Raw genomic sequence first — 13,189 nt, 5'->3', positions numbered from 1 at the left:
TCCTCTTTAGTACTGTATTTTAATCGAACTCAGTGAAATACATTACAGGAGAGAAAACTGAGTAGTATTCTGAACAGAGAACCCATGAGCACAATGAGTTGTTTGGAAGGCGCAATGGCCGCATGTGTGAATGGAGTCACGTTTTATTTTGGGACGACTCTTTCCTTTCGGTTACTTACATCTACCCCTCTAATCCCACCCGCCTAAAAACACACACACATACACACACAGTACGGCATGTATGCCAGCCTTCAATAATTCCCCAGTTAGCAAACACGAACAAAGAAGAATCTGCACTAGCAGGGCGTTCTTCCCAAAACGAAAGTGGGATGTGCGCGCTACCACCTTTCCTGGCATAACGGGAAGCTGCCTTCCAACCACGCAGACGTGTTCGTGACATCTTGCAAGCTGCCGGTACTGGGAACAAGGGCGCAGAGCCATTTGCTCATCTCCCCCCCCCCCCCCGCACTGGGTTCGTAGCTGATGAATTCAGCCGGCGTCTACTTTTACTATTTCCGTTCTTTATTATATTAGTACTAAAAATAAAAAAAACCGAACTGGTGCAACGGCAGGATTGCAAAAAGAAGCAAAGAGCTTTAGCAATTGAGGAGCGCTGGACTGCGCCGCTCGCTCGCTCGGTCTCCTCTCCGCTTTCCCGTTCCAGAGCCGCCGCGTAATTTGCGCGCGCGCGCCTTGCCGAGCCGGCCGAGGGGAACAAAGCGGGGCGCCTCTCTCGTCCCCGCTGGTGTCGCCCCGCCCTCGCCCTCGTGCGCCTGCGTGGCTATGGCGGCGCCCGGTTCGGAGATGGAAGCGGCGGGCGCGGCGGGGCCGGAGGAGCTGGTGTGCGCGCGGGGCCGGAACCGCAAGGCCGTCCTTTGCCAGCGCTGCAGCTCCCGCGTGCTTCTGCCTGGCACCGCCACCTTCACCCGCCGAGAGGTAGGCAGCGGGCGGGCGGGCGGGAGAAGGGCTTGCTGGGGCGCCGCGAGACCGGCTTGCCAAGGCCAGGGCGGGGTTTTCGGAGGAGCTTCCCCGGAAATCTCCCGTTCCTCCGGTGGTGCTTTGCTTAATAAGAGCCAGAGGTAGAAATCTCTGCCTAGCCCTGAAGATCCCTCCGTTATTTGGGGCCAGTCATTCTCTCAGACTCAACTAATGCTACATTGCAGGGAGGTTGCGAGTTAAAAATGGGATATATTGCGGGTGGGGGGTGGGGGTTTGATATCTGCAATGTTGAGCTTGTTAAAGTCCGAGGTATAAGTGAAAATAATGGCTATGAAAGGAAAGACGCTTGGCGACTTGTCTGGCTGCAGAATGGGAAGACTGGGAAGACACCCTGCAGATCCTAAGAGGCATACTTATTATTAACACATACTTTACAGTTATGGAGATCAGTCTTGCCTAAAATGAAGCCCTGAATCCAAAACCTAGATGGAGAGCCAACTTTGCAGACAGAGGCGTACCCAGGCTCCCTTGCACCCTTTGCAGTGAGCTGTCTCGCCCCTGTCTTCCCTTGCACCCTTGGCAAAGAGATCTATTGGTGTGGAGAGGTACAATTTTTGCACCCTCCCGGGCCTGCACCCTTGGCAGGGGCCAATCTGCCCAGCCCCTAGGTACGTTCCTGTTTGCAGCTAGTCACCTTGTGTATGCTAGGGGAGGCTAACTAGTGTTACTGGACTCCGATTCCCATCAGCCCCAGCCAGCGTGGTCAATAGTCAGGGGTGATGGGAGCTGTAGTCCAACAACATCTGGAGGGCCACAAGTTAGCCACTCTTGATGCATATTCAAAGTAACAGTGAAGAGACAGGGAGTTGTGTGCTTGGGAAACTGTAGAGAGCTCTAACTATCCCATAGTAAGTACCAGCATATCATGCCAGCCATGTCGCTACTTTCACGATAAAAGCAGCTGACTTGCTTGTTTTGTTGCTTGACAGCTTTTCCTCCCTGCTATGAAGAAGAAGACCGCCCTGGTGGGTAACAGTGACTTGGATGGGGATGTCCTACAGGACCACTGGCTGGTTGATGACATGTTCTCTTTTGAAAATGTTGGCTTCACCAAGGATGTTGGAAATATAAAGTTCCTTATCTGTGCAGACTGTGAAATCGGTCCTATTGGCTGGCACTGCTTGGATGACAAAAAGAGTTTTTACGTGGCCTTGGACCGTGTGTCCCATGAATGATGTGCTGGCTGGTAACCAAAAGATCAATGATCTTCCTGTCGGCTGGTTCAGACATGTTATAGCTACTCTTCTCTCTAGCAGACTAATGTCTACTTTGTAATGCCAACATGCAGCCTTGAAAACGGCTCAAGAATGGTGCCCTAACATGTTGCATTGAAAGAAGTGTCTGCTTATATTGCTTGTCAAGTGACTTACGACTCCCTTGAACCCCTTCTTCCCCGTTTAATTCTTGCCCTGAGTCCTGTTCTTGTCTAAAATCTTGCAGATTACATTGGTGTAATTTGAAGCAAAGACCTCGCTTTATTTAATTATTGAGTAAAAGAAAAATATTGAGATACACTAAACCATCTATCCCCTGTATAGTGAGCATATTAATGCAACTGGAAGAATTCTTCTAGCCTTTTTTTTTTTGCTTTTGGGCAGTATCATATCCAGATTTATGGTTTTCTGCTGTATTTTGGACCAAAGGGTGCATACTTTTGACTTTAATGTTTACAGACTTGACTGCTATATCTCTGTCAATTGACATTTTATAATTGACATTTTATAATTTCTATCTTATAACTGTTATTGAAAGCCAAGTCTTGGTTGCGGGACTTTTTAAATGTGGGAAAATAAGACGAAGCTTTTGAGAGAGCAGAAGAAAAGTACAAGAAAAGAATGTCCTTGGATGAGCTAACCTTCTAATCCTTTACAAATATTTGTATTTAATTAAATGTAAACCAAGCTTTTCAATTTGTATGTTGTGATCTTTCTATAAAATGTTGCCAGAGATAATGATCCTAATGCATCTTAGCTAATTAAAAACACAGCAAATCTTGACAAAGAAAGAATGCTTCCACTTCTCCGCATAGTCCTTTTCGATTTTTATTCATTTTCCTTGCCAAAAATGACCCACTAGTTCTATAGAAACAGAATTCTGATGTTAAAACAAAACAATTATCTGATAATATATATTAAATGTAAATCTCATTACTTTTGTGGAAATGAGAATTATGTTCAATAACAGTGATGGATAAAAACAAAGTAGCACATGTAGAAACACCCATCATAGGAAGGGTTGAGGGAGTTGAGACTGTTTAACCTGGAGAAGAGGAGACTGAGAGGAGAGATGATACCCATCTTTAAATATCTAAAGAGCACGCTTGTTTCCTTCTCCCAAAGCTAGGACCTGAACCAATGGATTCAAGTTACAAGAAATGAGATTCCAACTAAACATCAGGAAGAACTTTCTGAGAGTAAGAGCTGTTTGACAGTGCAAGGACTCCCTCAAGAGGGTGTGGACTCTCCCTCCTTGAAGGTTTTTAAGCAGAGATTGGGTGGCCACCTGTCATGGATGCTTTAGTTGGGATTCCTGCATTGCATGGGGTAGGACTAGGTGACCCTCGGGATCCCTTCCAATGCTATGATTCTGTGATAGATCAAAGGAACTGCTTGTAAATTAGAACTACAAAACATTGCTAAAGGACTTCATGAAGAGAAATGTCCAATGCTTTTGTTAGGCAAAAATATCCTAGACCAGCAATAGCCAATGTGCTGTTTTCTAGCTATTGCTGGACTACAACTCCCATAATCCCTGACTGCTGACCATATTGGCAGGGGCTGGTGGCAGTTTGGAGCAACTTCTGGATTTTGGGCTACCCCTGTCTAGTGAGTAGATTTCTAGTGCCAACACCCTGCTTAGTTGAGAAAACCCAGCTTTAGAGCATCCCCACCCTCTCCTGAAGACCTCTAGCCCTCTAAGGAATTAGTTCTATTGTTGACATGCTCTTAACCATCAAAACATTTCTCCTAATTTAGTTAAAGTCTGTCCTCCTATCGTTTAAACCCATTAGATCTTGTCCTGTCCTCTGGGACACCAGAGAAGAAGCCATTGCCCTTCTTGGCAAGCATCTGAAATGACCTGGAAAGTAAAACGGAGAGGGCATGATGACATTTCCATTTCAAATGTACACCTCATGGTGGCACCACTGCTCCAGGGCTGTAGTGTGCATTTTTTTGCTTCTGGGATCCAGCATTTGTCTTGCAAATAAGTGAATGTGTCCCTGTTAAAGCAGTGGTTATTTCCAGTGCAGCAGCTTCCTTCATACCTCTTTACTACATTTTCTTAAGTGGCTGATTCTCCTCAGTGGCTTTTGATACCATTGGCCATGTTATCCTTCTGGGCCATCTGTGGGAGGTAGGAAGCAGTCCTTTGCAGGGCTTCCATTCATATTCTGTGGCAGCTTCAGACAATAGCCCTGGGTGACTTCTGCTTGGGCCAGAGCTAGCTTTCTTGTGGAGTCACACACAGTTTACTCTTAATTGTCCATGCTGTTTGTATGAAGCCACTGGAAACAGCCATCAGGATTGGAGCACCAAGTCATCAGTATGCTGATATCACACACAATGTTCTATTTTCCACTTGTACCATGCAAGGCACTGCAACTGCTCAGTCAGGGCCTGGTGGTGGTAGTGAGCTAGATCTGGCCCAATAATTCATCCTCAGTGTAGTGTAGTAGCTACAGTGTTGGATTGGGACCTGGGAGATGGGCTCAAATCCCCAATCAGCCATGAAGTTCACTGGGTAGCCTTGGACCAGTTCACTGTCTCTCAGCCTAACCTACCTCACAGGGTTATGAGGATAAAATGGAGACCCAATATATCTGCTGCCTTGATTTCCTTGGAGGAAAGATGGGATAGAAATGTAATACAGTGGTACCTCGGGTTAAGTACTTAATTTGTTCCGGAGGTCCGTTCTTAACCTGAAACTGTTCTTAACCTGAAGCACCGCTTTAGCTAATGGGGCCTCCTGCTGCTGCTGTGCTGCCAGAGACTGATTTCTGTACTTATCCTGAAGCAAAGTTCTTAACCTGAAGCACTATTTCTGGGTTAGCGGAGTGTGTAACCTGAAGCGTATGTAACCCGAGGTACCACTGTATAAATAAATTGAAGCTGACTCCAAACAAGGCAAAAGTGCTATGAGTGTCCAGGAGGTGGCAGAACTAGCTGTTCTTGATAGGGTGCACTTTTTTTGAAGTGTGTGTATTTTGGCGACACTCCTGAAATCGTCTTTATTGTCACTCAAGACCAAGGTGGCCGTGGCTAGAAAAGCCTATGTCCAGCTTCAGCTTATGTACCAACATAACCATTTCTGGATAGGAATACCTTAGCCGTAGTTATTCATGATCTGATAAGCTACAACCTGATTTGCTGTGCATGGGGCTGTCTTTGAAAACTGTCTCGAAATCACAAGTAATGAAAAATGCTGCAGTAATAATGTTAATTGGAACAGCAGGCCATAAGCACATTACTCCTATCTTGAAAAAACTACACTGGTTGCCAGTTGTTTTCTGGGCCAAAATCAAGGTGTTACTTTGATGTTTGAAGGCTGAAATGGCGTGGGATCCAAATACCTTCTGGTATGCCTCCTTTAAACTCAACCTACCTGTGTTTTAAGATCAGCAGGTGACACCCTCTTGGTGGTTCCTAAGCAAGATTGTGAGTGGCCCAGGGAAGGGCCTTTTCTATGGTGGTGCCTTGCAAGTGGATCACTTTTCCTACAAAGGTGCACCTGGCCCCACCTCTTTATAGTTTTAGGCACCTGGTTAAGATGCACCTCTTTCAATAGGCATTTGGAGGATAAATGGGTTACAGTGGTACCTCAGGTTAAGTACTTAATTCGTTCCGGAGGTGTATTCTTAACCTGAAACTTTTCCCAACCTGAAGCACCACTTTAGCTCATGGGGCCTCCTGCTGCTGCTGTGCCGCAACTGCCTGATTTCTGTTCTCATCCTGAAGCAAACTTCTTAACCCGAGGTAATATTTCTGGGTTAGCAGAGTCTGTAACTTGAAGTGCATGTAACCCGAAGTACCACTGTACAGTGGTACCTCTAGTTACGAACTTAATTCATTCCAGAGGCCCGTTTTTAACCTGAAACTGTTCTTAACTAGAGGCGTGCTTTCGCTAATGGGGCCTCTTGCTGCCGCTGCGCCATCAGCACACGATTTCCGTTCTCATCCTGGGGCAAAGTTCTCAACACAGGGTAACTCTTCCAGGTTAGCGGAGTTTGTAACCTGAAGCGTTTGTAACCTGAGGCGTTTGTAACTTGAGGTACCACTGTATTGGCAATATTATTATTATTTTCAGCATCATTATCATTATTATTTATTTTTTATTTATACCCCACCCATCTGGCTTAATTTCTGCATGCAAATTGGTTCAGGCCTCTGACTGGAGTGATGTGCCCCTCCTACAGCAGCCTGCTGGACATGCAACAGTGGGAGAGAGAGAACAGGGTGGCCTCCCACTGCTGCTTGCTCAGCCCTACCCATAGTCAACATGTGGCCCCAGACAGACTACCCTCAAGGGAATGTGGCCTTTGAGAGGAAGATGCTTGGCCGCTCCTGTTTGAACTGAACTGGTGTACCATAGGGTGTTTGTCCCCCAGCCAAGAGAGCTGCCTCTAAGAACAGTGAGGAAAGGGATGCCACATCAACAGTTTTCATCCCAGGCACCTGTCAGAGGAGGCTGCTTCAGGCAGACCACCCTGCGATGGAACAAAAGGCCCCTAGCTACTGTTTAGTGCTAGCCGGAGAACATTCCTTCACGAGATACGATGTGTGGAGCGCCAGGAAATTTTTCCTTTCCTTCATTATGGAATGATTCCTGTTTCTCCTTTCTGTGCAGATCATGACTTGGCTCATTCTGCCAGGACAGGCTGAAGAAGAGGATGAGGTACTGGCTCTTTAGGCAGTGAGTACCATAGGAAAATTTGGGAGGTGGAGGGTTATTATAAAGGAACTAGATTTGAAGAACATTGCAGTGGGCCAGATTCAACTAAGTAGGTCTGCTGGCTGGAGCCAATGCCAGGACTCCTGCTAGCACAATGGGACTTTGAGTTCATGTTTAGAATTGGAGTTTTACTCCCAATCAACCAAGTTTCCCTTGTTTTCAGTGGAACTTAACTCATGACTAACATTTGCTAGACTGGGGACTTATTCTTTAACAACAACAAAAAAAAAGGAATATCAAATATCAAGCAGCTTTCCTTTAAAACAATGTTTATCATATTTTTAATCAATACTTTTTATATGCTCATGAACCATTGCATATACATCCATTTATGACAGGCTACAGTCCTAAGTGCCTAAAAGGAAGCCCCACTGACCCCGGCTTAAAGTGGAATTATAAAGTAGCCGTGCTAGCCCATTTAAAAGTTTTGTCTGAGAGAGGCATTGGGATGCAACTCATCTTGCTTTGTAGGCTGGCATGGGAAGGGCAAATAGGGAGGAACCTCCAGTCTTCCCTCTGCTGATCTGTTTATTCAGTATTATACTGATACTCTCAGAGCCCCCGGCCTCATTTCCTACTTCCTTTTCTTCATGCTCATCCTGGGAGATGAGACATCTTCATGAGTCTCTCCAGCAGACATCAGTGAGCAAACATAGCTCTATGTATCTCCAACTGAGTGAGAACTAGGATCTTTCCTATCAAGAATGTGTTTCCTTTAATAAGCCTAGCTTTCTTATATTCAAAACTCAAGAGTCTCAGTGTAAAGTGTGCTTCAACGGTGTTTCAGTTAAGCTTCCAAGTTGCATGTTAACGCCAAATACCATGAGAAAGTTCCTTATTGACCTTGGAGCAGCAAGGCATAAGAGCAAATTTAAAGCATGCATTATTGCAATCAAAAACTTTTATTAACTATTAAATTCTACCCCTAGAGACAGAGATCTATTTGTGTACTAGCGCTCTATTTGTGAACTGGCAGAAATCCAAGAACATGTTAACTCCTGGGCTGTCTCCTTTGACAGCCACCTATTACAATACTGAATTCGAAGAAGAAGAAGAGTTGTTAAGCAATAGGTATATGTGGGGAACATCTGGTACGATTAATTCTAGAAGGGATACTTAAATCATGCTATCAGATAAGAAAAAAGTACACTGTCCACTGCACAACATAAAAATACAAAATGAAAATGCAAAATACATAACATTATAACATAAAAATTAAAGACAACATAAAAAAACCCTCCTACAAGCACATTTAAAAGCCCATCTTTCTTTGGCAATCACTTGTAGCCGAATAAGATTGTTTTCCAATAAAACAGTCTTAACAGTGAGTGTGTAAGTGACTGTGGAGGCCAATTCTGGATCCACATGTCCTTCCACAGTGGGGACATAGGTTTCCGCTGAGGGTTTGCCAAAAGTGCCTTATTCTTGGCTTTCTCCTTTTTGCCCCGAGTTCATGCTTCTTCAAAATCCATGGCACCTTTGGTAAAGTATATTCTCCAACTGGAATGCTTGCAGGCCAGTGTTCCCCAGTTATCTTTTTTTTTAAATCATTTTTATTAAGTTTTCCATTTTAACAATCCAATCAAATCACATTAAATATTCCAAATTATACGGATACATATCAAATAATCCAAATATTCTGCCGAATTATAATTTTTTTATTGGGACTTCCCATGCTTCAAGTTTGGCAGGGCTCTGATCATCTCATATCTCTACTGCTTTTAATAGTAATTTCTAATAGTTCCTTTAAATCTTCCTGTTGTTTTCCTTCTTTCATGGCCTCTGAGTTGTTTCCACAAGCGAGTTGAAGTAAAATGAGGTGTTTCTGTGTGAATTTTATGTGTATGATTCCCCTCTGTCCGGTGCAGCATCTCCTCACACACTGGTGTTTCTGCCAAATCAATCCAAAAGTCTTTTCGCTGCTGGCAGCTGCCATCTTCTCTCAGTCCCAATGAAATCAATTCTAGGCGTCTGCTCATTAATTTTCCCAGACCAGTTGCATCAAACATTAGCCTTTCCCGGGGAGATTTACCAAATTGGACTTGAAATACAAATATAACAACATATTAAAGGCTCACCTCCCCCTATGACTATTTATAATTCTGCAGCTCGGTCTTATTCCATCATGGCGGATTTCCAAATTAAAAAGTGTTCCCCAGTTATCAGTGTTTATACTACATTTTTTAAGATTTGCCTTGAGAGCATCTTTAAACTTAGTTTGTTGTCCATTTTGCTTTCCATTCTTAAGTTGGGAATAGAGTAGTTGCTTTGGAAGGCATCCGAGCAACGTGACCAGTCCAACGAAGTTGATGTTGAGGAATCATTGCTTCAACACTGGTGATTGTTGCTTCTTCCAGTACATTGTCATTAGTTCTCCTGTCTTCCCAAGTGATGTGTAAAACTTTTCGGAGACACAGTTGATGGAATCTTTCGAGGAATTGGAGATGGATTTATAAGTGGTCCATGTTTCGATTGTTTAATCAGGCAAAGACCTAACGGAAGAGGAACAATTTGGCCTGGTGCCTAAAGATATGTAATGAAGGCACCAGGCGATTCCCACTGGGGAGAGCTTCCACAAATGGAGAGCCACCACCAAAAAGGCCCTTTCTCTTGTTGGCACATGAAAAATATCAGCTTCAGTAAGAAGTAGATTCAGCTAAAGAAGTACCACATTGTATTTATTAAAATGTGTTACCTGTTGCTTTTTATTACAAAATAATCCCAAAGTGGAGGTGCAATACCATAAAACAGTGTTTTTCAACCTTTTTTGGGGAAAGGCACACTTGTTTCATGAAAAAAATCACGAGGCACACCACCATTAGAAAATGTTTAATATTTTTTTCTTTAATGGCAAACAAAAACGTTCTCTGCTCAGCAGGGATCGATCCGCTGATCCCCGCTGAGCCGGCGGATGACAGCTCCGTCTCCGCACTGTGTGCGGAGAGGGAGATGTCAGAGCACCGCTGCTCTCTATGGGGAACTCCCATCCCATCCGATCTGATCCCCACCCAGGACGGATGGAAAATAGGGTGGACACAGTCCGGCGCCCACCTAGTGGGCGAAAATTTGATATATATATATTTTTAAATATCTTTCAAATTTTTCTCGCGGCACACTAGTGTGCCACGGAACAGTGGTTGAAAAACACTGCCATAAAACACCATAAAACCATGCAAGCCATCAACAAACAGTAAAACCAGACACCAACTCTATCTGAGGAATAACCAGAGTGCCCTTCCTCGGGTTGCAGCATTTTCAATCCCTGACAAGTGTGGCGCTGTCAAGAGGGTGCCCCTATTAGCACTTAATACTTGGGCAGGCCCATAAGTTAGAAGGTGCTCCCTCAGGTATCCAAGTTCTAAGCCAGGGTGAAGAACCTTTTTGGCTTGGCAAACCAGATCTTTATCTTCCCACCCCAACCCTGTGCAGGCCAGCTTTGACTAGTGAACATTACTACCCACCTGTCAGTCACTGGACATCATTGCTGGTATGCAGCCCCTGGAGGGCTGCCCAAGGTTAGCCAAATATGGTTAGCCACCCCTAGTTTACTGCATACTCAAATGTTTATTCATTTTTGCATTGCATTTATTAGCTGGACAATATACCTTAATTTATTGATGGATATATAGAGATTTTGGGAACAATGTCCCCCCCCCCTGTAATAACAAAGAAAGGAAAAAAGTGAGGAAAGATGAAAGACCCGCGGACATCTTATTTACAGCTAGCAGCATTGTGTCCTCTGCTGCTCAGTAATTATAAGAAACCGAAACATCAGCGCTGGTTTGAAAAGTTCAGTCTGCTATTTTGATCGAAACTGCCATCCCATTGCATCCAAACATATTTGAAAACCTGCTCCTTGCTCTCCACAATTCCATGTAAAATTTGGTTATGATATCTTGAGATGTATCTAAATGCATAGCAAAGCAGGCAACATTGCAAAGTATATAGTAGATTGGGAGGTAAATCTCTGTTCACTCAAAGATCAGGTATCTACTTTACCAATTTAATATAATATTTATACTATTGTTCAGAATTCTTTACCATTTGTGAAAATTGTGCATCAGAAACATTCATTACAATTATCAACTTCTTTAGAAGTTCTTTAGAAATCTATAATGTCTATACCCTTACCTTGTGTAATATTAAAGGGGAAAGTGGGGAATTTATAAATAATTAAAAACACTGAGGAAGTGCTGATTCGTTATGGAGTGATATCTGTATCTGTCATAGATTCCTAAAACCCACTGATGAAACTAGACACCATTTTGGCACAATAAATGCAAATCATATGTAAAAATTAGACCCAGGCATATCTCCACTATGATATACGCCAGAGAATTTCACCTCATCATTCTTCTTGCAAACTCAGAACATCTGGTTGAACAGAAAGAGGCCCTTTGCAAGATATCACTATCTTGCAGAAGGAAGTATATAATTATGCATTGCCTGGAGAGAATGGAGAGAGAAAAGCTTTACTCCCTCCTCTTGTAATATTAGAACCTGGAGACATCCCATAATGTTGGAAGATTCGGGATAGCCAAACGAAAGTACTTCTTCACACACACATAGCATTTATCCACACTTAACTTTCCTCCATGCTTTTGAGGCACAGACTGTGCCTTAAAGCTCTGTGCCTAAGCACCCTTTTCCCACTCTAGATCTTTCCCCGTGAAAACCCACTCTTTAAAGCTCAATCAGAGCAAGCGGAAATCCACAGAAAACCTAAATGGACGTCTGCTCTGATTAAGCACTAAAGGGCAGATTTCTGTGGGGAAAGCTCCGGGGTAGGGGGACAATCCAACTTGGACACTGAGCTTTTAAGCGTGGGCCTGTGCCTGGAAAAAGAAGGGCAAAAGCTATGTGTGGATAATAGTTAAACTATAGAATTCGCTCCCACAAGAAGTAGTGATGGCCACCAGCTTGGATGGCTTAAAAAATGGATTAGGCAAATTCGTGCAGGATAAGGCAAACAACATCTACTTGCCACCTTCACTGTTGGAAGCAGTATGCCTCTGAATTCTAGTTACTGAACCATGTGGCAGTCCTGAAGTGACAGGTTTAGTGTGGTTACCAGGGGTCAGCAAACTTTTTCAGCTGTGGGCTGGTCCACTCAGTGGCGTAGCGTGGGTTGTCAGCACCCAGGGCAAGGCAAGTAATTTGCGTCCCCTAACCCAGGGCAAGGCAAGTAATTTGCGCCCCCTAACCCAGGGCAAGGCAAGTAATTTGCACCCCCTAACCCCTAACCTGCCGCCGCTGCCAGCTTCTTCTTGCTGCTGCCTGGTCTGGTCTGGTGTGGTTCTCTCCCGCGCTCAGCACTGCACTGGGCAGCCGCTGCACTGTCCCTCCCCCAGATAGTCCCTCGCTCTCTCTCCGCACCGCACGCCTGGCACCCACCCCCTCCACAGTGGGCGGTGACCCGGCGGCTCAGATCAGATTCGCACAGCCAGCACTGCAGTGAGAGAGAGTGAGTGAGCCAGGTAGGGGCAGAGAGCTGCGAGTGTGAGCGCCCCCCCCCAGATGTTGCGCCCGGTGCGGCCGGCCCCCCTGCACCCCCCACGCTACGCCACTGGGTCCACTGTCCCTCAGACCTTGTGGGGGGCTGGACTATATTTTGGAGGGGGAAAATGAACAAATTCCTATGCTCCACAAATAACCAGAGATGAATTTTAAATAAAAGCATAAGTTCTACTCATGTAAAAACAGGCTGATTCCCAGACCGTCCGTGGGCCGGACTTAGAAAGCGATTGGGCCGGATCCAACCCCCGGGCCTTAGTTTGCCTAACCATGGCTTAGATATTGCGTTCAGGTTTGCTACCTGTTGGCCACTGTGCAAACAGAGACACTGGCCTGGATGTGCCATTAGCCAGAACCAGCAGGCTTTTCTCATGTTCTTCTGAAAGAGCAGCAATTTCACTCAGAGAGCCCATTCAGACAGCTAAGCTATTTTGTCATGTATTCACTCAAGTGTATTATATTGCCAATTAATTAGGGAATGTGCAAACTTCAGGTGCAAACGTGTTTTAAATTTGCATTGAATGTGCTTGAAATGTGTGGATCCACGTAACAACTGTGCTTTCCTTCTGCAACAAAGTAGTCATGTGATATATGTTGTACCCTAAATGTTGCAATTCATTCCTAATTATGGTTAACATTGTTGTAGGGATTAAGACATATTTAAAAGAGCAGGTTTTCTGAAATACATTTGATGGAGTTTTTGTACTGGATGAAAGACTAAAAAGAC

General features: G+C 44.5%; 1 protein-coding gene across 1 annotated transcript; it reads left to right on the top strand.

The window, feature by feature from the left end:
- The first annotated feature begins 768 nt into the window (after nt 1-768).
- Nucleotides 769-2,909, top strand: RABIF (RAB interacting factor). The gene is made up of 2 exons (XM_081914528.1): nt 769-936; nt 1,929-2,909. The coding sequence occupies exons 1-2, from the start codon at nt 784-786 to the stop codon at nt 2,172-2,174; spliced, it is 399 nt and encodes a 132-aa protein (XP_081770654.1). The 5' UTR covers nt 769-783; the 3' UTR covers nt 2,175-2,909.
- Nucleotides 2,910-13,189: the final 10,280 nt, after the last annotated feature.

This window comes from Podarcis melisellensis (genome assembly GCF_964234715.1).
Source record: "Podarcis melisellensis genome assembly, chromosome: 6".
Lineage (NCBI taxonomy): Eukaryota > Metazoa > Chordata > Lepidosauria > Squamata > Lacertidae > Podarcis > Podarcis melisellensis.
The sequence above is the reverse complement of the archived record's forward strand: the minus strand, read 5'-3'. Positions and strand labels throughout refer to the sequence as shown.